This window comes from Molothrus aeneus, chromosome 6 (assembly GCF_037042795.1).
Source record: "Molothrus aeneus isolate 106 chromosome 6, BPBGC_Maene_1.0, whole genome shotgun sequence".
NCBI lineage: Eukaryota > Metazoa > Chordata > Aves > Passeriformes > Icteridae > Molothrus > Molothrus aeneus.
In genome coordinates this window covers 26,226,638-26,253,925 of record NC_089651.1, presented here as the reverse complement: position 1 = coordinate 26,253,925, position 27,288 = coordinate 26,226,638, and the positions used below count along the sequence as shown (strand labels likewise).

General features: G+C 40.8%; 2 protein-coding genes across 2 annotated transcripts in view; both read left to right on the top strand.

Annotated features, from left to right (window-relative positions):
• The window catches only part of LOC136558119 (cytosolic phospholipase A2 epsilon-like), a 31,945-nt gene extending 26,556 nt beyond the window's left edge, over window positions 1-5,389 (top strand). The window contains exons 17-21 of the mRNA XM_066552423.1: window positions 211-318; window positions 1,509-1,700; window positions 2,461-2,627; window positions 3,868-4,054; window positions 5,181-5,389. Of these exons, the coding sequence (XP_066408520.1) occupies window positions 211-318; window positions 1,509-1,700; window positions 2,461-2,627; window positions 3,868-4,054; window positions 5,181-5,389 (863 nt within the window). The remainder of the gene's footprint in view (window positions 1-210; window positions 319-1,508; window positions 1,701-2,460; window positions 2,628-3,867; window positions 4,055-5,180) is intronic.
• A 3,831-nt stretch (window positions 5,390-9,220) lies between these two features.
• Window positions 9,221-26,067, top strand: LOC136558514 (cytosolic phospholipase A2 epsilon-like). The gene is made up of 21 exons (XM_066553022.1): window positions 9,221-9,247; window positions 9,890-9,973; window positions 12,418-12,490; window positions 13,473-13,609; window positions 14,006-14,137; window positions 15,618-15,658; window positions 16,358-16,400; window positions 17,031-17,100; window positions 17,295-17,464; window positions 17,606-17,686; window positions 18,431-18,468; window positions 19,136-19,271; window positions 19,916-20,052; window positions 20,461-20,683; window positions 21,390-21,504; window positions 21,831-21,968; window positions 23,257-23,364; window positions 23,917-24,108; window positions 24,571-24,737; window positions 25,118-25,304; window positions 25,859-26,067. Exons 1-21 carry the CDS (start codon window positions 9,221-9,223, stop codon window positions 26,065-26,067), a joined length of 2,508 nt encoding a protein of 835 aa, XP_066409119.1.
• Window positions 26,068-27,288: the final 1,221 nt, after the last annotated feature.

Below are 27,288 nucleotides of genomic sequence, written 5' to 3'. Positions count from 1 at the left end.
TGTGGCAGAGCCACGCAGTAGGTTAGGCACAAAGTTGATGGTAGCATGATGTGAATCAATGATACAGAAAGTTAAGAGGAATTTAATAGCATAGAAGTTTAGAAATATTTGCATTAAGCCCCTTAAAAATTAAGCCAGGAGGTCAAAATAGATGGAAAAGGGCATTTTCTTGTTAAAATATGTCCTTGTGTTCACTAATTCCTTTTACAGGTATGTGGAGCAGTATATTTTCTGTGAACCTTTTACAAATATGGGGACTGTCCCACAGTTCAGAGGACTTCTGGAAGAGATGGACAGAAGACAGAATAGATGAAGTTGGTGAGAAATTACTAAGCCTTTCATTTATGGTCATTTATTTTCCTTTTTGGCATCATCTTGTCACCTTTGCTGAAGCTGGCATCATAGGATCTAAGAGATAGTGACTTCTTCTCACACTGAATAGAGTAAGAGGAAGAGGGTAATCAGGGAAAAAGGGAAAAGCTGCTGTAATTACTAAACATTTACTAAAGCTCTACTGGTTCCTTCAGAGGAAGTTTTAGAGGGGTGAGACACTTCTCAGGAAGTGTTCTGGCATTACAGCTCTCACTTAACCATACAGAACCAAGAACCAACAGCAGAGAATATGGTACTTTTTACTGAGGAGAATAAACCTTAATATCAACTGATTAATCAATTTCCTTGGTTTTTATTTTATTACTCAGTACAGTAATTACTGCATTGTATTCATACTGACACAAAGATAAATGAGGCCCAGAGGGTATTTTCTGAAGCAATACAGAAACTGTGATTTTATTGCTAAATCTCTTGATATGATAGTAACTATAATTACAGACATCCTGAAAAAGACAGAAATACAATGTGCAATCGTGGAAACCACCAAGTCTCTCCTGCTCCACTGTCAGCCTCTCAGGCTGACAAAGCACATTGTCATTTCTGGAAACCACACCTTGTGCCATATTTCTGCTTTTCACCCATATGCCATGTACCCACCCCCTAAAGTACCCATAGTTTCTGAATATGAATGTATGCCCCAGGTTCTCCTGGAGTGCTCTTACTGTGCTGATTAAGCATATGCTCATGGAGCCATGAGTGATTATTGGGTTGCAGCTGTCACTGTTGCAATGGACCCTGTTGCTGCTGTTGTTGCCCATCTGGCTGAGCAGTAGCGTATTCATCAGCCCCATTTTCTCCGTGCTTGTGTCTGTTTCATGTTATCTTCCTGTGATGATATTTAAGTTCTGACAGAACAAATTCTGAATTGCCTAATTTCCTTAAGATGTCCTTTTTCCAACACTAAAGGTTGCTTCTGATGAACTGTCTTCAGCCCAAAGCTTAAGACCATCAGCAGAGTTTTGTCCAGCAGCCATTCCTTTCCCTCCATTCCAGAAGAGTTTGTGTGTGTTTAGGGAATCATCCCAGAAGAACCCCTGAGAACTCCTTTGTGCCAGGGCAGCCAGAAAGGAGCGTAAGTTACCAAGAGGTTCACCAGCTTTTCTCCCCTGCTCTAGATGAAGACCCGGTGCTGCCCACAAGACCCCACGAGCTGAGGACTCGCATGTACACCCCCCCTGGCCCCCTGTCCAGCGCCCTCCGGGGTGCGCTGACCGACCGCTTCTCCGTGGCCCAGCACCACAACTTCCTGAAGGGCTACCAGCTGCACAACAACTACATGGAGAATGAGCACTTCTGTCGGTGGAAAGGTGATGGCCACTAATATCTAACTGGCATCCTTTTCAGGGAGTTTTGGGGTGGGTACTTTAGGAAAGAAGCCTGTCAGACTTGCAGGGGATAAAAATCCTCCCAGGACAACATTTATTTTCTGAATAGAGAGAACACACTAAGACTTCAGTGTTGTCAGGTACTGAAGACTTAATGTTTGTATTCGTTTGCTTCAGCTGAGACCTCTGCAGTCCAGACTAAAAAGGTAGACTTGAAGGTGACAGAGCCAAATTTAAAGTGGCAGAGAGCAGAGTGAATATAGGAGAAAGCTTATTATACTTCTAACTTCAGATGCAACTGAAATATCCAAGAAAATATTGCCTATAACAGAAAATTGGAAATGAGTGGGGCTTTCTAGTCCAAAGAAGAGGGGACTGAGTGGGAAGCATAAGTCCAAATGTATAAAGGATTGAAATACTTTGTTCTCCAAAGCAATGGCAGATAGAAGATGAAACAATGACTGAAATGAAGCAAGGCAGATTTCAGTTAATTATTAGACATAGCTAATTGGCATTAATATGTGTGCCATGTTAATCCAGTATATTGCCTGGAAACTCAACACCGATTTTTCAGAACAGGAATTTAGGTGTTTTGCAGTCCTTCTCATGCCTGTTTGATGATCTAGTAGCATAGCAGTTAAATTAAACCAGGCCTCTGGAATGGTCAGTTGCACCTTACATTTCTTTTTCCAGTCAAAATACCCACAGATCTATTCTTATTCATAAAATATTTTCCTTTTAGACACTGTGTTAGACTCACGTCCCAACCAGCTGATGCAGAGTCCTGATCAGCTGGGCATGATAGATGCTGGATTTTTCATCAATACCAGCAGTGCACCACTTTTAAGGCCACAGAGGGAGGTGGATGTCATCATCTATCTAAGTTATACTACTGGATCACATACATCGGTGAGGATGTTGTTGTTGCCATGTGCTTTGTCTCCTTTTACTTGTAAATGCCCAGCCTGTAGCATCCAGAACTGCTGGTTTTATCAGCTGTTTGTTTACAACACCTGCATTCCCCTACATGTTTCACTGTAGTGATTAATACTGTTCCTATTTCTTCCTGCCATTCCTGGACTCTTTCTTGCTGGTTTATGAACATGTTGAATTATTCAAGGGGGTGTCAACATGGTCTTTTCTAGAATAATGGGAGGAGCCCCTTCTGCTTTATACTGAATCAAGCAGTATAAATAATAAAAAATAATATTCCTGTGCATATTCCAGACCATGCACAGGAATGTTCATAAAGATGAGGAAGTTATTTATTTTGACTTAAGTTAGAATATAAAAAGAGTTAATTGAATATTAGCAGGAGATCCTTTCTGGGCTGACAAATAAGACACTACAAGTAAAATTCAGTGATGAGCATCTTCCTGCAGAAAACCCATTTTGTGGAGATAGAGCTAATTAGCTGGCAGAAAAAAAGTTTGGATCTTTTACCCATCTGTACGTTGGATGAGACAGATGTAATGAAGTTTTATTTCAGCCTCATTAATTGTCTAGGTAAACTTATAAAAAAAGGCTGCTACAATTTTAAGTACTTTAGTAGAAACCTTTTTCTGCTTGATAGTGTTTGCTATTAGATGGTGCAGAGTAAATAATACAGTGCATATTTTTACATGATATTTTATTGAACATTTCAAGGAAAATATATAGCATAGCCTAATACTTCAGATTTTCTCAGTAAAATATTAATCTCAATTAACACTGTGCCATAATGACTGCACCGGCAGAGATAAAATTGCACATTCAAACTTAACTTTCTTATCTCCTGGCTTCCAAGCATATAAGATACCTTAAACATTTTCTTGCTGATTTCCTTCTCTAGTTAATTCTATACAATGCATTAACACAGGCTCTTTCATTTGCTAAAACTAATGCTTTACCCTAAACTTCTGCAAATTGCTTCAATTTTTTTTAAAAAGCTGTGCACTGGGTGAATTCTTTAATTCTGAAACTGTGTTTGTTTAGAGCTTATGATTAGCAATGTAGTCACTATGTGTGGTAATTATATATAGAGTAACCCTTGATAAGACAGAACTTGCCCTATGAGTCTGAGTCACTAAACCTTGATAGTAGATGACAATTTGGGGTCTTTGCACAGTGAAGTTGATTTCCAGTGCTGACCATTTTTGTGATCCTCCAGTCTCTAGATAAGGCATGTAAATACTACTCAGAGCAGAAAATCCCATTCCCAACAATTTCTTTGACTGATGAAGATAAGAAAAATCTGAAGGAGTGCTACATCTTCCAAGATTCAGATTTGCCAGGGTGTCCGATTGTGATTTTTCTTCCCCTCGTGAATGACACCTTCCAAGAGTACAAAGCACCTGGTAAGTTACAGTAGTAGCAAAGCATTAAACAAAAGACACCACTGCTTCCCTGACTCAGATAGAAACTTCCTTGCTGCTGGCTGTCTTTGTTTACTGGGTTCATGGGGGAGCACTTTAGCTAATTGAACTTGTTTTCCCATCCCTGTCAAAGCTATTATATTCACACATGTCTTCATTGTGGCTTTAAGAAAACCAGCACAGCCTGTGTCTGCTGGATGGTGTCTACCTTCACCTCTCTCCCATTTGTTACTTGAAGTGGTCCTACCCAATTCCAAATGTTTTTTTCTTATGAAAGGTATAGCTCTCTCAGATTATTTCCCACTGCATATATTGTCTCATGTTCAGGTTTTAATTCTACACTTGAGGAACCATAGTGTTACATATGAGGGATGAGGGAGAAAGCCTGGCTTTCAGGCTGAACTCCAGTAAGATTAAGATTAGTGGGTCTCATTTTGGTACAGCATCAGCCCAGGGATCATTGTACTGACTGTGCTCTTTTCAGGGCCTGTCACTCCTTTTCTGCCAGATCATCTTCTTTGTACTCCTCTTCTTTACTGCAGGTTACTAGGATGTATTTGCTCTGCTCCTTGGTAGCAGGGAGGTTAAGCCCAAAATACTGCTGTTGTGGAATTGTGTGACACAAAAATCAGAAAGGCAGAGATGGATCCTGGTGGCAGATGCCCTGGACCTTATTCAGCATTGAAGGAACTCTGTTTCCACATGTTTCTGTTGCTCCTTTCTCACTTAAATTCTATTCTCTTACTAGCAATTAATCTTCCTTGACTGAGGTTCGTAGAAATCCCAGCTGCAGTGCATGGACACTGGCTTTTGGAGTGCCCTTTCAGGCTGACATCCTTGCCTGATCCATGGCTTTAATGAGACAAATGTTCCTGAGTAAGCTGTAGATGAACATGGTGATGCCATCCCTCACTTCTCCCTTGTGCCCTCCTTACTTCAGACTCACAATGTTCTCTTGACTAGGGTGGTGAATATGACCTGCACTGTTTGCATTTAAACCCTATGAATTTTCTTCAGGGGAAAAGTCGTGCTCTTTAACACCTTATGGACAGTTTGACACTGGTTAAGATAAACATCATGTCACAGCAACAACAACTCTTTCTCTCAGGTGTCAAGCGCTGTTGCTCGGAGATGGAGGAAGGCCAGCTGGATTTGACCAGCTCCTGTTCCCCGTACTGCATGTTCTCCGTCAGATACACCGATGAGAACTACCGCAAGCTGCTCAATCTCAGCGAGTACAACATCCTCAACAACTCTCAGATGATTATGCAGGCCTTGCAGACAGCGATGCAAAGGAGGAGGCAGAAGATGTGCTGATTGCCCATCCAACTGCCCTTATCTTCTCAGAGGAGTTTTTCATGTTCTAGGACCCAGAAGGGATATAGCTTTTTCAAACACTGGCTGTTCTGCACTACAGAAACCACCCCAGCTGGTGCAGTCGTTTGCTGGGGTTTTTCCATTCCCAAGAAGTGATCTCTATAAGCAAAGGCATTGTGTGGGAAATTTTTACTTATGTTTTGTTCCATAAATTAAGGTTATCTGTAGAACACTCTTTGCCTTAAAATTCTTGGTAGATTTTTTTAAGTAGTGTGATTTTAAGCCTAACTTATTATAATATTTGACATAAAGGAAAATAATTTTTTATTGCCACAGTGCTGCAGTTATACAACACAGCCAACACACCTACAGGCCATTAGAAGGGAGTATAAACTTCTGCTCCCACAATTCTGCACTGTGGAACACAAGGTACGACCAGCCTTGGAAAACAAAAAGAACCTGAGACACAGCTGGAAGCTGGTATTGGATCCCTGGGTCAACTCTATTTTGCAAGTGTCCCAAAGAGCAGCCACGGAGGCTGGAAACATAAAGAGGGACAAGTATGTGCTCACGACTAGCCCCACGATTCGCATCCACATCCTGGGCTCTCTTGGGCTCTGAATGAATCATATGTGATGGGAAGGAGCAACTTCAGGAGGAAGTGGTGTAAGACTTTTCACATATTTTTTTTTCTTTTTTAAAACAAAGAGTGTAATTTGGCACATCAAAATTCCCCGTTGATTTATGTCAGTTTTAATCGGTTTGTACTGAGAAAATATATAAAACCTTAACACTTCAATTTGAAGCTTTCAGAATAAAACACCCTGGATCTTGTTTTCCCTGTTGAGTTACTTCTCATAATAAAATACCATTCTTAAATTAAAAAGAGAAAGTACTTGAAAATATTTTACTTCCAATAGACAATGAAAACTTTGCTGTGTTACTCAGTGTAACAGTTTAGGTCATATGCCTATTTAAAAAAACCCCTCTTATTTGTTCTTATTTGTTTAGTTCTGCCCATGCAAACTGAGTAGAAGTGAGTCAGAAGTCTGAAACAACTAAGACCATCTTAAAACAACCTGAAGACCATGCATGGGATCTAGCACAAAAACACCAATTACATTTGTTGTGTGCTTGCATTTATAAACTTCCTTCCTTTTCCCTGTTATTGCAAGTGCCTTTTTTTAAACTATACTAAACTGTGCTGAGGGTGATCTGTAAAAATTATAAATCCATAACAACTTTTGCATTCCAGGAGCAAGTCAAATTGAAAACACATTTTATTAATAAGTTTTGTGTCCTAGAGACAACTGGGAAAATTTTGAACAAAGAGTCTATTCAGTCAGAAAAAAAGTGTATCAACTACATATTATAATATGGGACTAAAATAAACCAGGGAAAATGCTTGGGTAAGTTGAAACATTTCATATTAATATTTTACAAAACATCTTTGTTTTGAAACATAACTTCTTTTTAATAGACTGCCTACCTCGTCAGCCCAGGGAACCCAACATGAAAATAACAGGGTTCCTTCACAGCCAAATAACATGTTTGGCTCATTACAAAATGACACTCTGAGGATTTTCATTTTAGCAAGGAGTGATGACAAATTATCTTTACAAATTGGTTCACAATGACTTTTCCAACATAGTCAAATAATAGTCATTTATTATGTCAAAACAAAGCTTACATTTTTGTGCAACTGTAGCCCAATATTGCCAGCCTAAAGATCACGGCATAAATATTAACATTTGAAACTTGTCAGGTTTTGAACAACTATGCACGTTTTTTTTTTTGGGGGGGGGGTGGGGGTTGGTTTTTTTGTGATTTTTTTGTTTTTTTGTTATATGGTAGTTTTACTAGTCATAGTCAGAAATATAATGCTATGTGCTCTGCATATAATACTGGAATTTGCCTCCATTTTTACCTGAAAACCCTATTGTGAAAAAGTAAACAGGTTCTTGCCATAAATTCTTGCCGCCTCCAGTTCTGAAGAAATGCTATTTCCATGCAAAAATTTTGTGTATACAGTACAAGACAATAAAGGCTTGTTTGCAAAATGAAAATTCTGCCTTGCTCCACATATTCTGGCATTTCAGTAATATGCTTCAGGTTTACTGTGTGAACATTCCTTGTTCCTGGAAAACAAAACTGTTTTTATCTCTGCAAAAAGCATACCAAATACTTGCTGTGAGCATCATGGATAAAGGAATGTCACAGAGACAGATTGCAGGAGTATGGAGTGAACCATGGTCCCTCCCTCATGCAAGGGCTGTCTCTAATGTGGATTGCAAATACTGTCCATGAAAATGAGAGTTTTTTTGGCCACTGGCACTGTGGGAGTGAGAGCCTCAGAGGTGCAGTCCTGATAAACAGTCTGGTTAATAGTTTTGCCCTCCAATGAGACATTATAGTAAAGCACTGTTTTAAACGTGACTGACATGCCAATGCTGCCAATTTTCTGTGACCTAATGAAAAATACATTTCATCAAGATACAGCGTTGAGCTGGCACCCAGAGGAAACATGCCATGTGTGACAAAACCACCCTTCACTACATCACAAAATACTGTACCCTATGGCAAAAATTTATTCTACCAAGTTGGCTGTAATGACTGTTGGTATTATTTTGCATGGGAATGTGCAAAGGGAACCTGTGCTGACTGGTGGCAGTGTTTGATCAGTAAGCTCAAGAATGCTCAGGGAACGAGCATCTTTTTGCTCGGAGATTATGTACTGGGGAAGCAGGGAAACAAAAGAATCCCTTTCCCCAGAAAGTTTGATCTGTTATGATCCCTTGATGATGCAATAGTCTTTGGCTGTCTTTTCTAATCCTCTTCCAGCAAGCTATGAGCTGTGCCCGTTTTAATGGCACGGGGATCAGCAGTGTGTGGACAGGGGCAGGTGCCCTGCCCCAGCAGTGGTGCCACGGTTGTGCCAAGGACTTTGGGGAGGGCAGAGTGAGGTCAGGGCTGAGTTTTGCATCTGGCTGGCAGGTTTCATTGGGTCAGACACGGGCACTTAAATGCAGCTAGTTTGCGTCCAGAGTCAGTTTGAGCTAGAAGACGGTGCAGAAGTATTCATGACTGTGGAGCTAAGCTAAGGAAAGTCATTGCTTCAGAACTCTACATCTAAACACAAAAATAATTATAACAAGCCATAGGAAAGGAGAGGGAAGGAATGACTTGAGGAGAGAACCAGCCCTGCTGGACCATGGCTGAGTAGATATAAACCACCATATGGGTGTGCTGCTCTGCATGCCTAGACCTGGGAATGTAGGGGCCTGTAGTTCAGAAAGCCTTAAACTGTTTTTTGCAATAACCAGCTTAGTCTGAGAGCAATAGTGTTCTTTTTTTTTTTTTCTCAGTAGCTGTTTTATTGTATCTACTTACTGCCACAGATAACCTAAATTCAATTTATAAACTGTTGCTGTATCTTATTGCAGAGTATATATTTCTGTGGGCTTTGAGGTCTTGCTAAGTTGAAATTTCAGTGCTCAGGTAAGAGGGCATCCTTCTCTTGTGTTTAGTTTTAAACCTGCCATTGGCCAGTATAGGGCAAAGTGACTCAAACACAATACTTCCACCTGCTATATGGGCAAAGGTATTTTTTTCCTACTTATTTGACCACAAGATTCAGCTTCCTACCATAAGAAAATGGGAGGGGAGTAACTGGTTTTAAGAAACCCTTCAGAGGTGGGGCTCTGAGTCAGTTTATAAAATAGTTGCTCACCTGCACCTGGGACATTTGAACCATTGGTGTCTGTAGAAGCTGGGAGATGTGAGATTGCATTGCCACAGATAACACTGAACGTGTGTGCGAACACGACCAGAATGGACCAAGATGGGATTTTGTCTCAGGTAAGAAGGGTGCAGAGCAAAGCAAGGCATCTGGGATCTCAAGTGGTTGTGCTGCAAGTAGTGCAAAGATGATACTCCTTTATTGACCTACCATTGACTATAATGATTCTGTGCAGCATGAAGGAAGTCAAGGCTTCAATATTGAAACTTTTAAAGTTACAGTAATTCACAGAAAGAAAAAGAAAACTACCTGGGGAGTAAGAGCTTGTTTACAACGGGGAGTATTTTGAATATTTAGGGGTTTTATAAATTTGAGAGACACCATATATGCAACTTTAGAAGAAGTATTAAGTAACATGGAGGTATACTTCAAGATGAAAGATTAATAACAGGGTGTGTTTATGGGAGACGGGTTTGCTGTTCCTTTAACAGCCAGGGCCAGGAGCTGCTTCCCTCCCCGTGTGTCATGAAGGGCGGGCCTTACCTGGCTGCTACGCCTCTGCTCAGGCTTAGTGGGGCAAGCACAGCCCAGGCTGTGGCACTGAGCATTGCAGGAAACCCCGGTCCTGCTGGGGCTCTACAGCCAGCACTGACCATGGGCTCCCTGTCCCTGTGGCTCTGAAGTTCTCCATTCCCAAACAGGATTGCCTTTAAGAGAAATGATGGTTTTTTCAGGGATAACGTTGGCCCTTCTTGTTCCAGGAGCTAATCACTCAAACCTCTCAACAAGGAGACGGAGCTATGCAGCTGAATCCTGATGGGAAACAGTGGACTTCTCTGACAAAGGTACTGGAAAGGAGAATTTCAAAAGGAAACTGTAAAAGGGACTTTCCTGATGGGCGGAGGCTGGGTGAAGGCAGATAGGGTTCAGCATCTGCCAAACAATGTAATTAGCTACTGTAACCTATTCAGTTCCCTCCATGAGACACTGTCCCACTTATCACTTTGATCATTCTACTTACATGGTCTTGCTTCATGTTAAATTCCTAGCGTGGCTTCCTGTCCTTGGCACATGGGGAACAATGTCTGTTTAAACAAGACTGATATCTTTAAAATGATGGGTTTCAATTGGCTTTCTCTGTACGTGTCTTGCTGAAGCACAAGGACAAGTTTCCTGCCAGTGTGGAAGGCAAGAGCTGGGAAATTATGCCATTTATTCTCATAATAGTATGGCAGAATCTTAAAGTGGATTTTCAACACCTGAATTAATCCCTCTTCTGGCCTCTGGTAAAAACTAGTAGATTTCCAGGAACCTTCAGACATGAAATCTCTCTAGGAAATGAGAGGACTAGATGTGTACATGTGCTAGAAAAGATTTTTACCTTTCCTCTCTCTAGTTTGAGGCCATTTAATAATAATAAGGAAATCTCCCTTGTTCTGTTTTGTGATGAGTAAAGTTGCTGAGCAGCAGGTGTTGTGCTCACAGTTTAAGAAACAGCCAACCTTTTCTTGATTAGCTGGATGGAAAACCCAAAGATGAGAAAATACACCCTGCAATACAACTCTCTACACTTCAGGGGTTGCAGCAGTTTCAGAGCACACCAAACACCTAAAATTTTTTAGGCAAAATTCACAAAGCTGACAGGATTTTGGTCATTTGTTATTTATAGCTCTGTGATGTCTGAGCCAAGGATCCTTGGTCATGACAGGGCACATCCACATACCTGAGTATTTTATTCAATCTGGAATGCCTTCTTGACGCATTGGGATTACCACGAAGATAATCCAGGCTTCAGGGGATCTGATCCATGAAACTGAGTTGAGCCCTTCCAGGAATTGCCTTCTCCAAAGCCAGTCACTAGCAGCATCAGTTACTGGTTCTGTAATTACTGAGCACTTTCTGTACCTGCCTCATTTCTGTGCCTTTAGGAGTTAGGTTGTAGACATGAATTCAAGTGCCCTTGGTAGTCTGATCCACAGCTACTCTTGGGACCCTTTGCAGGGGTTTGATACCCTTGATTTGCACACCCAGTGACCTGGTGTGCAGCTGCGCAGCACAAATATTCTCGGTGTCTTTTCCCAGAGCAGGATACTTTGGTTACTTGAAGGCTGATTTTACTGTTTCTTCATTAGACTACTCTCTGACTGCCCCCAATCTCAACATCATTGTATTCATTAGCCCTGGCTGCCTGCATTGTAACACTCAGGTTAAACATTTGGAGAGACTTCACATGGATGTATATTCCATTAAGCCTATGAACACTGAGGCACTTCCCTTTTTGTGAATGGACATTAGTAACAGATCACATACCAAATTGTTCTGCTCAGACAGTCCAACTCAAAGTCTTGCTCTCCTTTCCTGCACTGCCTCTGTCACACTTCTTTCTCATTGGGTCTGATGAGGTTAGTGTCATGCAAATGCTGCTTCAGGGCTGGCAATGGTCTTTTATAGTCATTTTGCAATATAAGTGAATTCTTTACCTGTCCATGGCCCTGTGCTAAGTGTCTTTCAGGTCTTTTGGAACAAAATTTTCCTGTGAATTTATATTCCAGTATGTTGTGTCTTTTCCCCCCTCTCCACGACAGTAGAAATAATAAGTTATCTGGAAGGTATTTATTTGTTTATTTTATGGTAAAGGGAGAGAAGATATGAACTCAAATCTCCAATATGAGATCAGAACAGCAATGTGAGAGGCTAAGAAGTCATGCATGAGGTCAGAAACATGGTCTAATATGAAAGAGGGAAGCCGCAAGAAAAAACAGGAGTTTCTTATCAGGTGTGAAACACTGTTTACACTTCTTAGGCAAAACATTGCAAAGAAGCTCAAGATGTGAATAGTTTACATACTTCAAAACTAGAGAGAAATTTCTCACAAGAAGTCAGAGGTGACCTTAGGTCAAGAGGGCAGCTATATCCCTGTAAATTAAAAACTCATGCATAGTGAGTAGCATGGTGGAAGCACAAAGCAGCAATCTCTTTCTCAGATCTTAAAATCAAGTGCTGAATCTTAGCACTTTGTGCGGCCAGATTTTAGATAAGAAACAAATAAATGCTCTAATAAGGTAAATCCTCATATCATGTTCTAAAAGAAAAGAAGTATTTCAGTCTAGTACTTGATTTAGATGTTAGCAAGAAAACAATGTATAGGCCATTTCATAATCAAATTGAAAATTCAACTAAAGTTCCTGAGTTGGGAGTTTATCTCTCTTTATCACTTCTGTCTTCTAAATATGCTATCTAATGTTAGCATTCATTCCTTTCTTTTGTATGTTTGTTTATTTCCCTGCAGATAGAATCCTCTCTGTGTTACTTACTGACTGTAAGAGTCATAAGAGCAAGAAATATCCACCAGGCAGATGTCTGTAAGTATCTATAGTGTTCTACAGAGGAGCTCATGGAGGTCCTCTCACTTCTGTGGGCGATTAGCTAGTCCTGCTCCAAGAAGAGGTGCTTTCTAGATTTCTTCCATGAATGGAGACAGTTCTGTTATTGGTGTCCTGGGCCCAACAGTGAACATAGAGTATGTTGCTCTTCTTTGCATCAGCCCTTGTTTTGAGCTAACTCCATTAGGTTACAGCTGTGCCTATCACGCACATTTCTCTGTGTCCCCAAAAGGAACAGTAAAAGCTCTGCAATCTGTTGAAAGCAAAAAAATATGGCAAGATCTCCCATGTTTTCCTCTGCAGTACATTTATGTGACAAACAAAAAATGGTTGCATTAATTGAGTAAATACTGAAAGATGAGAAGGCTTGTCTCAAATTTAGCTTGTATTCAGTTTTCTCAATGCTAAGTAATCCAAACTTCTGTACCCTAATTCTCTGTGTGCCAGCATTCCCAGATAGAAGCCCATCAGGTGTTTTTACATTTTGTAACTCCTCTGGCTTCTGCTGGCCTGGAACCAAAATATAATAGAAGATTGTATCTTTACTTATGCAGAAATCAGGAAGCTTTTTCTTAATGTTCTGTTTGGCTAAATGAGAAGATATCACTTTTTTTCCTTAATTCTTCCTGCATTTGTCCTGGATTTTTTTATCCTTGGCTAAACTTATTGTTTGATGACATAGAAGAAGGAGAAAACCCTTCATGTTTAATGTCTTTTTTATATTTATGATCACATTTGTTTAGAGAAAAGTAATGTCACCCTTCCTTTTTCTCCATTCCTCCTACCTAAATTGTATTGTTTATGTTGGAAAAATATGTCATTTTGTATCATAGAAAACAGAACAAATACGTTGAACAAATATGTCATTTTGTATCATAGAAAACAGAACTTCATATTCTTCAATTAATTCTTTCTTCTAGAGCAAATGCTCATTTTAGATGTGTTTGTGTTTTTAATACAGTGAGCCAAACTGATTGCTACGTGATCCTGTGGCTGCCAACTGCTTCAAATGACAAATTTCAGACTAAAGCCATCAAGAATTGCAAAGATCCAGTCTGGAATGAAACCTTCTACTTCAGGATCCAGAGTCAGGTCAAGGTACTGAACTGGGACATTTCTGGTAACTGACCGAGGGAGCTACTGAGAAGTTTTATCCTTTTGCAAAGGGACATAAGCAATTTTCTCATGAGGCAAGGAAAGATGCAGAAAGATGTGAGAATAACTCATTGTCGTGATGGTTTTCCATGCCATGAAAGACTACTGTCTCTCTCAGCCATAGGTAGAATATGGCATTTGAAATGTCTGTGATTTCCTCTCATTTCACCTCATAGATGCTGACATGGACTTGATTTCCTCTCCACTTCCTTCCCTTCTTGTTCTTTTTCTTTATGTCCTCCCACTTCTCACAACAGCTGACTAAAACAGTTGTCCCCAGGATCTCCTACTTCGAATAAAACCTGACATATTTCTAAAGTCCTTTCCTTCCTTTCCCAGAATGTGCTGGAGCTGGCACTCTATGATAAGGACGTGGTTACTCAGGATGACCACCTCTTCACAGTGTACTTTGATATAGCCAAACTTTCCCTGGGAGAGGAAGTCTTCATGCACTTCAAGTGTGATTCACAGGTGAGGTCCCGAATAAGAAATTAAATGGCTTGGCAAAATAATTTGTGTTTGTTAGCTTTTCTGTCTAAAATGTTATTTGTAAAATTTTGCCTTTTTTCTTTGTTGTGTGTCAGCTGCCTAGCCACATAAAAATAAGGTGGTTTTCACTCTGACATGGGAAAACCTCTTTACTCCTGGATCTGTAGGCACACTGAAGGGTTTGGTGTTGGCCACAGAGGCTCATAAATTTCAGGTGTATTGGCAGAGTTGTTACTTTGCTGAACCTGTCCCCATCGAGGGTCAAGGAGGGTGTCCATGCCAGTAGGTGATGCTTTTGTCATAACTTATTCCTTAGCCTAGTAATTAGGAAGTAAAAGCTCTGTGATCAGAACTAAATGCCAAGCCAGACTAGTTGCTAATTATGGAATGTGGCACGGGTGTTTAAATAAAGTCTAAGTCATGCCACCTAGCTTGGCAGCAAGAAATAATCCAATCTTGAATGTCCAGGGAGACTGAAATTGTACATCCCATCTCCCAGTATGTTCTGTCTATCATTCGCCTTTTCCAATTCCCTTCCAGTTTCTTGTGCATCTCATATGTCCCTCAGTTGAGGAATTACCTTATGTACACACACCCAAGCTCCACACTGCACTTCTTTGTCTTAAAATGCCTTATTTGACAATTTTGTTCCTTGCAAAATACCAAAGGAGCAGTGTGTGGACTTCACTAAGCTCTGGTGAAATTAAAACTTTGGCTAGTTGTAACCCAGCTGATCACTTTGAGTGGTTACAGGTGCCATATCCAAGCCTTTTCTTTTTATGTTTGCACAGCTACACCAGTTAGAGCTCATACTCTTCAAGCCTTTGTAAACTTTTTTGTCCTATATTATTAACTTCTTGGTGTCTTTCATTCAGTGGGTAATTTGAGCAACAAAGTAGCGTACAGCATGATCTCACTTTGCTGTTCATCATCCCTTGTGTCTCCACTTTTTTTTTCCTCTTGACTGTGCTTTCTTTCCCCTGAGGATTATACTCTTTTCACCACTTCACAGACCAGGCCTTCATTTACCTCTGTCCCAAAGCCCTCAACTTGTTGCCCGACAAAGAGATTTTCCTCTTCCACAACTGCTTGGCATGTCACCATTTCTCTTCCTGACACCAGAAGGCTTTGGCTCTCCCCTTCAGTATGTCCCCTTTCCTTTTGCTGGCAGACTCAGAATGAGACATCTCTTCCTAGGTCTGTGCCATAGGCCCCAGCAGAAGCAGGCAAGTCAAACAAATTCTGTGTTAAAAACTGCTATGACAGCCATCCACAAGCTTCCTACCAGTAGAGAATCTTGAGGCTAAAGACACACAGATGTGAGGTGGTGTGTGCCTCTGTTTTGAATGCTCTGCTGGTCACAAGCAGTGCATGCATACCCAGATTGTGAGAATGAGTTCTTGCATTATGAAAATTGCCAGTAAACTAGTACCAAAATCATTTTCCTTTCTTTATTTTCCAGCGACAAGAGGAGTTGGAGGTGGGATTTGCCTTGGATAATATGTAAGTAAACATGAAAGGCAACATTATCTGGAAAAAACAAGAAACAGCAATTCAGAGGCATGAAATAATTTAGTCTAATTGTTCAGAGTGCATCATTCCCAAGGAATCTGTGCTATGAGCTGTGTCGACAAATGGGTGAATGCCAGGATGACCTCCCATGAACTTCAGGCAAACAGGGAGAACACCCTAAAACCTTTTCTTTGTCTAATGTAGTGAACATTATTGAAGACCAGAATGTTGCTGGTTTGTTATGCGTTTGTGTTTGAGATCAGTGAGAGGGTCCAGCTCCCTTTGAAACACAGCATGGAATAATACACTGGATTTCTGATCCAGTACCTTTATTGTTCCATTGTCCAACAAAGCATGATTAAAAAAAAAAAAAAAAAAAGTGGATTCCCTGAAACCATCCTTGGCCTTAGCTTGGGACTCAGCACAAAATCGCTACATGGTTTGGCCTCAGAGCACCTTTGGCATTTTTTTTTGCTGAGCTCCAGGACCGGATGAGCCAGTAGGATGACAATTGTGCCTTGACATAGTAGAGTGAGGAAACTTGTACAACAAGTCTCCTGGGACTTTTCTTTCAAATCCAATATGCAGGTAAAAATATGCAAGAGGAAAATCAGGAGAAGGGTGGGGCTCATGAACTATACTGTAATTTTAATGAGTTATTGTAAATGCATTTGTGTTTCTGTTTCCTAGTTCAGGCCCTCCTGAAACCATCATTACTAATGGAGTGCTAGTGGTAAGTGTTGTATTTCATCATCTTTCTTCTCCTGTTGCCACACTTAATTTCACTTGACTCATGGTCATCAGGACAACATACTCCTTGACTGAGACAGCCAACACTGAAACATTGCCATTTTCCACTTCATCATGACACATCCTTGTGGATGACACCTCTGGAGATGCTGTGGCTGGAACAGCATGGAAATCCCCCATGCCAGCACCCATTCAGGGTTACAAAGGAAACACATGGTTTAGGTCTGAGACAGCAGTGCAGCAGTGAATTCTTCCTTAGACATCACTCCTCCCAAATTCCCATATTGCTGAAGGGAGAGGGTTTGTCCTGTCCCATGCACATATAATTCCCCACATTCAAAACTGTGCTTTTTACACAGGGACTTCCCATCCCTGACATTTTTTCATTTATTATCTTTGCTTGCACATGAATTGTGTTTAAAACAATCCTTACATCCCTGGGATCCTGAAAGTACTGTTTTTCACTTTGTCCTCATCTTCTCCCTTCTGCAAGCCCTGTTCATCCACACTGCACTCCTGCCTTTCCCTGGTTGTGTCCTGTTTAGACTAGGAAACAGAATGTCATATTGGAAAATTCCCTGCCATGATGTATTTTACTGCTCACATCTTACAGTCTCGCAAAATCTGCTGCTTAGAAGTTCAGGTGGTTGAGAAGAAAAAGAAGAAAAAAGAGAAGAAATCAAGTAAGGTTATTTCTCCCTCAGCTATTTTTAACTGATGTGCTAATATTATGAGCACAATTGGATTAATGTAAGAATTAAAAAGCCCCAACAAATCCAAAACATGAGAAGAGCCTTGTGATAGACTCTGTATGAATTTTTGTTACCAGTTTTGATGAGAAAACTAATCTGTGTCTGCTTTTGTGTCATTTCCTTAGAAAAAGAATTCTCCTTTAAAGTGCAAGGCTCTTATGAAGGCACCCAGGACATTGTGCTGGGGTCAAATCTGCTCTTCAGCTCCTCCTGTCCTGCCAAATTCCACTATGCCAGATACAAGCAGCCAATGCTGGATGTTACACTACCAGGGAAGAAAGGACCTCCCTCCTCAGTATGTTACAACTGAGCTTTAAAAAACATAATAATGGCATGTAAAATAGTAGACACCATAAATAGACACCATTAATTTGCATTGTGGGCAGAGAGTAACATTCCTTACAATATAAACCTGGGTTTATTTGTATTTTTTCAGCAATCATGTGTGTATGATACAAGCTCTCCAAATGTGGAACTTCATTCCATTCCAAGTGGAAAAAACATGATCTTAGCAGAGGTGAGTGCCTGCTTTTTTACTGGGAGAGGCTGAGAAACCTGGAAATGGAAATCTGCATCCCCCTGATGATTACCATGGTACTTTCTAACAATGAAAGCCTGCAGACAAAATACCACAGCCTAACAGTGATGGGTCTTTCAGCAATCAGGCCAGGTGGTACCTTGTTCTGTTTGAATAGAGGTGGGGCATCTTGCTACTCCATCCATACTTCACGTGAATGTTGAAGTTCTGCTCTTCCCCTTCTCACACACCAGTGGGGCACCTGAACTGACTGAGGCAGCGTCAGACTGTCAGACTCCTGCTGATGCTGACGATGCTTTACAAAACACTTTGAGATTCATGGTTTTAAAAATCCATGTGGAATAAAAGGATCATGGCTGTTGTGGAGTATAAGCCACAGAAAGAGGGGAACAAATACTGCTGTGTAGAATCATAGTCCTGGCTGGCTGCCTAAGAGGTACTGTTAGTAGAGATGGGTAAGGTGTACATTATCATGACTCTGTAAACAGCAGTTATCCTCAGATGTTACATTTACTGCACAACATTAAAAATTATTGAACAGCTTCCCTTTCAGTAAAACACTGCAGTCAATTTGCATAGGCTGCTGGATTATTTGAGCTCCTGATTATTCAGAGCACCTGATTTATACCCACATTGCTAGGATAGCACAAGACAAAATTCTTCCTCAGGCTGCAGGGAGGAAGCAGGTTGTCAGCACTCATTGTTCACATTCTTGCTTTCCAGGATAAAAGATACGGTTTATATGCGAAGGCAGAAGACTGGTAAGAGACTTGGCCACTCTTGGAGGTTAACTTTTACTAAGCTGAACTCACCTCACCCTAGGCTCTTTACTGGGGAGGAGGCACAGCTGGACTGTAGGTGGTGTGACCAGGTGATATGGCATTCACATGAGCTGGAAGCAACTGCATGTAGTATAGTGTAATACATCTAGATAACCCATACTGAGACATGGATAATGAAAAAATATGCATAAAATAGAAAAAATAATATTACAAGTCAATTATGCCACCCAGTGTTATGGTCAGCACAGTCTTTTACCTTTAACACTGGGCTAGAGCGCAGCCTATCACATGGCATTGTTGATTATGAAGTAGGAAAAATTTCTCCCTAATTCAAGAAAGTATGAGAAGTTTTTCCTATAGCTCTCAGTTCACTAAAATATGAGAGAATCCAGACAGCAGGTATCTCAGAAATTAGCTGCAGAAATATCTTTCCTTATGTTTTATTTTAATAGCTGCTTAGAAATTTATCAGTCCTTTTTTCTATCCTTCTTTCATGCAGCATTGTATACTTGCTTGGGAGTGTAGGAAAGGGACCTCCTGTAAATGTAGTATTTTGTGGACCAGGTTAATTTCTTTGCATTGGAAACTCCTAGTTTGTCTACCAACACTAAAATGGAATATTTTTTTTACCTGATCTCTGCTTCAGCCCAGACCACCTTGATGTGCGTTTAGGATTTGACCTCTGCATACAGGAACAAGACTTTCTCTGCAAAAGGAAGAATTATGTTATTCCTGCTCTGAAGAAGGTTCTGCAGCTGGAACAGGATCTCCTGGACCATGAGGTCTGTAGGGAAAACATTTAAAACATATCACCAGTGCTTAGCAGTGGGAACTTAATGGCATAATACAACCTCTTTTTCTTCACGGTTAAAAGTTTTTCTGATCTTTCCTCATCTTAAAACTTATATATACCTCCAATACTGCCCTATACCTCTAAATTCACTCTGCTGTTTGTGTCCTTTGCAGTTGCTATCCTGAGATTAACCCTTTTCCTGCTACACCTTTCCTAGAAGTCAGACCAGATATTCCTTATATAGGAATGGCTTCTTCCTCACTCTTTACTATTGTTATCCTTATTGATAGTCCCTCCTTTCTTCAGCCTGTGATTTTTCTTTTTAATTCCTGTTGTTTCAACTGATTTTTTTCTCTCTTACTGTCTCTTTTGGTTTGAATTAATGCATTTTTATTTGTTTCATGCCAAACATCTCTGTTGAACACATTGGAGACAAGTGTCAGATTTCTAATGGTCATTGCTTCTATTCTTGTTCTCCTTTATAAAATAAATGGTAGGTTATATTTCAGTAAAATTAATTTAGAAAGGAGTCTGTGGCTGGGCACAGGTGGTGGTGCCAGGCTTTATGTATCACTCTGCGGTCAGGTGCAGCCGCTGTGTGACGCCCGCCCTTTCTGTCCCTGTGTTGCACAGAGCCCGGTGGTGGCCATCATGACCACAGGAGGAGGGATGAGATCCTTGACCGCACTCTATGGCAGCCTCAGGGGGCTCAAGAAGCTCAATATCTTGGACTGTGCCACCTACCTGACTGGCTTGTCTGGTACCACATGGTGAGTGGCACTGGGCAGCCCATGGCTGGAGTCTCCCTCATGACACCAAAGTGCCGAAGGAGGCTGGGGCTCATGTACAGTAGTTTACCTATAACAACTTCTCAGCAGTCCTACTTCTTGATCTTCTTCCAAAATTGACAGAATAAAGTCTTTTCTTGGGGGAAAGTCACATAATTTGCAACTATATGAAAACAAGCGTTTTTCTAAGAATGGTCTATAGAAAATTGTTCAAGCTGTTCTGAAAGGAGTAATGACTGTGACTTCAAAGGGAGCATGACAGTTTCATAGGGAATTGAAGAAAGGAAGCATTAATCAAGAACTTAAACCCGAAACATTAAATGTAGCTATTGCCTACCTCAAGCCTTGGTGTGCTTTTTATCCCTCTTCAACATGTATTTCTCTTCCTAGGACCATGTCAAACTTGTACAGAGATGCTGACTGGTCACGAAAGGATCTCGACAAGCAAATCAGTGAGGCTCGAAAACATATGACAAAATGCAAAATAAATTCCTTCTCCTTGGAACATTTGAAGTATTACAAAAAGCAGCTGTGCCAGCGGAAAAGAGAGGGCCGCAAAACATCTTTTATAGATCTCTGGGGGCTTGTCCTGGAATCTTTTTTGCATGATGGGGTACAGTATATCACAAAGCAGCATTTACTGTGGCTTACCATTTTCTGAAGATTTATTTCTAGAGAAGATGTTTTTCTGTTGGCTCTGAGAAAAGCAGTTTATGAGACTGTGCAAGCAAATATGCAGCCATTTCCAAAACTTTGGTGCCAGACTTGTAGATACTCATCCATGGTGGAAATCAGCATTCTTGCTTGTGAAATTTTGAATATGTTTTTCTGAGAAAATTCCAAGACTAACATTCAGTTAAATGAAATAGTATTACTGAAATAGTAGTACAGTTTAGAATTTTTTTCAAATTTTGCAAATTACTTGTTTAGAAATAACAAAATTGCAGATATTGGCATACCGGCCAGAGGTGTTAACAAAAGGACCTGCAGAGTTTTGAAAGGTGTGAGGTCTTCCATAAAGCTGCAGCACAATGCAATAGCATGTTTTATATCAAAAGTATTGCTTTCTGCTCTTTATTATTCCTTTCCATTTTTATCTTAATCTATCATCAAATAATCTGGTATCAGATTGGATGGGTGCAGCTTTTTCAGTAACAGAATGTCTATGGGAATTTTGAAATTTATGGAACATTTCAGAAGATAAGCCAAGCACACATCATACATTAGAGGCAGGAATTTTTCTGCCCTGCAAGCTTAGATGCAGAGAATATTGCCATGCTAATTTTTGTCTCAGTGTAACCGTATTTCTGGAATCACAGAAAGACAACCACAGACTCTCTGATCAGCAACGGGCCATTGATCATGGTCAGAACCCACTTCCTATCTACACTGCAGTCAATGTCAAGAACAACTACAGCACTCTGGATTTCAAAGGTAATTATGAGACTTCTTGGAGTCATTTATCTTTATATTTAAGGTGGTAAATCATGGAACAGTCTTTTTAGACAGCCTAAAAACGCCCTCTTATTTGAAGACCAGAATCTCAGCTGATGTGTATTCATATAATACCCTTGTGGTCAGGTAAAAGTTTGACTGTCTATGCAACAGACTCAAAAATATTCCAAAGTCTTTCCACATTCATGAGTCTTCAGTTGTAGCATGCTTATAACTCATTGCTATTGGTCCGAAATATTAGACTCAAAAAATATTTTGAGGGCCGTAATAAAACATTGTTCTCTTCTCTGGGTTCTTTTTTACAGAATGGGTGGAGTTCACCCCATATGAGGTAGGATTGCAAAAATATGGAATTTTTGTTCGCACCGAGGATTTTGGCAGTGAGTTCTTCATGGGACGATTGATGAAGAAGGTCCCTGAATCCAGGATCTGCTTCTTGGAAGGTAAGCTATTAAAAACAACAAATTATTTTATTGCTTGTTTTGTTTTGGGGGTTTTGTTTTGGTTTTTTTTTGTTTTTTTTGTTTTTTTTTTTAATGTGAGCTATATAAACTACACTCTAATAGGTGGAGGACTAAGACGGCAGTTTCGCCAGAGAGGATAAATATATTTTTGCCAAATTAATACTTACTATAATGGATTCAGTTTACAGTAAAGAAGAAAATTCAGAGGGACAATCAGTTATTTACAGTAGTTATTTACACTATTAACCTAGTTTTGAATTAAAATATAGTATGGCTTCCAGTACAACAATAAAATTGAGGTCCCTGTGAATCTATGGTTCAGCCCATGCTACCCCAGAAGGGTGAACTTCTGAGCCTATTGCCTGTCTCACAGGTGGTCAGTATTTTGCATGTTCCCTATAAACATTTTACATTAGCCTTTATGCTGATTCTCTGCATCAGGGGGTGTTTGAGTGTGCCAGGCCCTCCAGCTCCAGAGGAGCAGGCCACATGTCCCTGGCTCCAGTTTCCACAGTGCCTGGGCAAGGCTGGGGGAAAACAACACAGCCATCCTCAAAACATTTTTGCTGTTGGCTGCAGCAGAATATGGCTATGTGTTCTCCTGACAAATAGACAAGTTGTCAGCTTGTGACTGACTTCACAAGCAAACTTCTCTTTGACTGGCCACTTGACTGAGCAGAAGGAGACACTGTACTATTTTACCTCAGTCTGTGCTGGATTGTCCCACATTTGCACTCCCTGAATGAAGAAACAGTGAGAACTTGTGCCCTAATGGATAACCAAAGAAATTGCTATTCAAGCTCAAAAATTCATGGTCAAATCTGATCCATATATATACACAACCCTTGGTGTGTTAACAGGCTTATTCTCAAAAAGGGAATCCTACAAAAGCAGAGGCTGTAAGATTGTGTTGGAGTTATGCCCTTACCAATATAATTTCACATCAAATCTCTTGGATTGCAAACTTTCATTCTTTCTTTTTGTACAAGCTTCATGATACTTGAGAGTTTTTCCTAAAAATAAAAATTCCATATTAATTCACAAAGATCTCCATTAATTCACAAAGATCTCCACAAAGATCTTTTTGTCTAACATTGACAAAAAACTGGATATCAAAAATAAGGTCCAAAACCCAGCAGCCAAATAAAAATGACACACCATGCTTTTAAAACAAAATGACAAAAAAAAAACTTCACAAGTTTCATCAAAACAGTTTTAGATTCATGATATCTGAATGTTTGAATTAGAAAGCTGTTTTCTTTCACAGGCATGTGGAGTAGTTTATTTTCATTCAATGTGTTATATATCTGGAATTTGTCCCATTCATCAGAAGATTTCTGGCACAGGTGGACCCGGGACCATATTGACAATATAGGTAAACAGCTATACTTCTTTTTCACTGTGTACTTATTGTTAAATGGAGTTATATGTCTCATATAAGTCAAAGTACAAATAAATAATTTAATTGCAAAGTACAAATAAATAATTTAAAAATCTCCGGTCTTGTGATCTATCAGGGGTCAACACTGATGCTGGTGGATGATTAAAATGTTAAGAAATAATAATATTGATCTGTAAATTATTAATAAAGCAAAATGATTTTGACTGCTTCAACTGGGACCCACAGTAATACAAAGAAGCTCAATACATGTCCTTTTCCAAAGCCTGTTCCACAAATATGTGTATGTCTGGAGCGGACTTTTATTGCTGTTTGACTCTGTATCTTGGGGGTTTTTATCCAAGCCCAGACTGTGTAAGGAAATGGTATTTGTCTAGTGAGAGTAGCTTCTCATTTTCTGTTTTGTTTGGTCACCTATGCTTGTTGGTCCTTTAAAAAAGAGAGAGCATCAGGGTTTATTACTTAGCTTGACTTCTTGAGGGCTGTCCCTGCTCTGGGCAGGTGGACTTTACCAGTTTTTCCCCGCAGAGGAGGAGCCAGCACTGCCCATGCAGCCCCAGGAGCTGCAGACACGGCTGTCCACGCCGCCTGGGCCCCTGGGCAGCGCCCTGCGCGCCGCTCTCACTGACCGCGTCTGCCTCGCCCAGGAGCACAACTTCCTCAGGGGCCTCCAGATCCACAACCACTACCTGGAGAACACCCACTTCTGCAGGTGGAAAGGTAAGACCTGTGGGCCTGGGGAGAGAATAAAGCAGCTGAACAAAACAACCCCCCAAATTTGACATTACTGGGGTTGGAGGCTGATTCTGCCCCAGGTTTGGGCAGAACCTCTGTTAGATCAATCTGTGATTGATCATGCTGCAGGACATAGTGGTGTTGATTTACATGTCAGTGGTTTGCTGGTGGCCCTCAACTCTGGAGGCTGGGCCACCAGGTCCTTCCTCTCTTCCAAGACACACTCGGTGGGGAGGCACAGTAAACCCCCTCCATGAATGTTGTTACTGTAGGTCCAAAACTGCATGTGACTGGAGCTGAGAGGGCAGAGCAGAAGGGATATGGCAAATCTCCCTTCCCCAAGGACTGTAACCAGTTAAGGCTCTGTGGACATTGTACAAGGGTGGAAAAACAGGCTAGCAAGTTTTGCGGTATTACACTTACAGCAAGAATATTTTTTTCTTTCAGATACTGTGTTAGACACATTTCCCAACCAGCTGACACAATCAGATGAATTCCTGTCTCTGGTAGATACTGGATTTTTCATCAATACAAGTATCATGCCACTTTTAAAACCAGAGAGGAAGGTGGACGTCATCCTGCATTTAAATTACAGTGCAGGATCCCAGATACAGGTGAGAGTAATTGAAACAGTCTTTATGTCTTCTTCAATATGTGTATACCTATAATTTTTACCACTTAGGTGCTTTTTATATTGGTCCTACTAAAAGTCTTAACCTTTAGCATTTTTAGCTTAATGATGAAGTGCAAAGCATCTTTTATAGGCTGCACGTAGTTTCATTTGTTTTTCTTGTAGATAAACTGTATTTTGCTAAGACTCAGGAAAACATTTAAAAAATCACAAAAAAAACTTCTGTCCAGTGTCACAGTGCTTTTGATTAGGGGTTAAGAGCTTTTGCAGAAGCAACTTAGAAAATGTCTACTTTGTTACTGGACTCCAGGAAATCCTGAGCCTTAAAATCCTATTTGAAGTCTTAGTATTGCTCTGTTCCAGGCTTTGGACCAGACCTGCAAGTACTGCTCTGAGCAGGGAATCGTTTTTCCCAGGGTGGACTTGAGTGAAGAAGACAGGAAAAAGCTGAAGGAGTGTTACCTCTTTGATGGTGCTGAGACTCCAGGAGCACCAGTACTGCTATTTTTCCCGCTAGTTAATGATACCTTCCAAAAATACAAAGCACCAGGCAAGTACTCAGACATATAAAAAAAAAGTTTTACATCATGGACAGCCTATTAAAAGGAGTATATTTAACACTCCAGCTCTTGAACTTCACTGTTGACTCTTTTCAGTACATCAAACATTTCTGTTGCTTAATTTTTTTAACCATGTGAGATTTGATGCAAGGGCTGTGGTGTTTCCATCCCTAAGCTAGTTATCTTGCAGGTAATTATCTTTCAGTTAACTTTGATGTTTCTACTAATGTGTACTTCCTTAGATACATACTGTAGGTACCTTCAGGTACAGGTAAGAACTAGGCTGCAGAACCATATAAGAATAATCACCCTTTTTTCTCCCCTCATCCTGTGAAGCCACTCTGGTATGCACTTGAGCCAGGGACTGAGCTGCCAATTTGAATAAGAATTATTTGGTTTTTTAAAAAATTAAAGCCAAACAAGTAATTTACGCTGTGACCTCTCTCTGTGGAGAGACACCTCCTTTCATTCCTCTGTTAAGAGTTTGCTTGCTTATCACCAGGGTGATTTCTCTCAGCAGTGATTTCTCACCCCTTCCTCATAGGTCAGAAGCGCTCAGAGTCAGAGATGGAAGATGGCAAAGTTGATCTCTATGGCTGCTGTTCCCCATATTCAACATACTCTCTTCAGTACACTGAGAAGGCGTACGACTGCCTGGTTCAGCTGGGTGAATACAACATCCTCAACAATGAGGACCTCATTTTACAGGCCTTGCGCACAGCAGTGGCACGGAAAAGGCAGATGAAGAAATAATGTCAGACAAGACAGAGTACTTTTAAGTCCCTTAACCTGCTGGGAGACTGAAGGTCTCTTACTATTAGCCAGCAGGCTTCAAAGCATTCCTGCTCAATTCCACTAAATGGTAATCTCAGGCGAACAAAAAAGACTGAAGAAAAACTTTTTCTCCAAAGAATTTCACTGCAGAAATCTGCTGCAATTCAGTTACAATAATGGAGTATGAATCGTTGTATGGTACAGAGGATGGGGAGCCACAAAGAAGAAGTTGTTAAAATGATAATAAACATGGTGCTCATTGCCCTGAGAAAGAGCTTTAAGTGTTTAAGCCTGACATATTCAGGGCAGACCACATTAAAAGCATATTTTATTAACTTGGCTTGTGTTTTGTATTTGCAAGGTGGTCCTGAGACAAGCAGCAACCTTTGGGACAGGTTTGTGACTGGGATCATGGCACATTGCATGCTTAGAGAAAAGCACATGCAGTCTGGAGAGTAGCACTGTGGAAAGGGACCTGGGGGTCTGTGGCAAGTTGGATATGAGCCAGCAGTGCCCTGGCAGCCACGAGGGCCAAGCTTGTCCTGGCGTGCATCAGGCCCAGCATCACCAGGCGGACAAGGGAGGGGATTGTCTCTGCTCTGCACAGGGGTGGCCTCACCTCTAGTCCCTGGTGTGGTTTTGGATGCTACAATGTGACAAGAAAGATATAAAGCTATGAAAGAGTGTCCAAACAAGGGCACTGAAACCATGAAAAGCCTTGAGGGGAAGCCCATGAGGGGTGACTGAGGTGACTTGGTCTGTTCAGCCTGGAGAAGAGGAGGCTGAGGGGAGACTTCATTGCAGTCTGCAATGTCAATTGCAGACTTGTTGGTTTGTCAGGTTTTGGGTTGGTGTTTTGGTTGGTTATATGTTTTTCTGTGGGTTGTGGACTTTTGGGTTTTGGGGTTTTTTTGCTGTAGTGCTTTTAGAAGGTTACTTCTAAAGGTTAAACTTAGATTGAGTTTCTCAGAGTACATAACAGTAGACTATCTACAATTTGTTGCCTACTGAAACCACCTGTGGTAACACTTAAATTCCTTGGGATGCAGAAGATACAGACTAGAATATGAAATGCTGTGCTTGACACATCCCAGGCTGTCAGTGCACACTGCTGGCCCATACTGAGCCTGCCACTGACCAGCACCCCCAGGTCCCTGTTCTGCAGGGCTGCTCTCCAGCCACTCCTGTCCCTATTTATAC

Excerpts from the sequence above, each read along its gene's own strand:
- LOC136558514 (XM_066553022.1), top strand. The coding sequence starts at position 9,221 with ATGGACCAAGATGGGATTTTGTCTCAG. Across the intron at positions 17,101-17,294 it reads GAAAAAAGAGAAGAAATCAA|AAAAAGAATTCTCCTTTAAA; the intron begins GTAAGGTTATTT and ends TCATTTCCTTAG. Across the intron at positions 25,305-25,858 it reads CCAAAAATACAAAGCACCAG|GTCAGAAGCGCTCAGAGTCA; the intron begins GCAAGTACTCAG and ends CCTTCCTCATAG.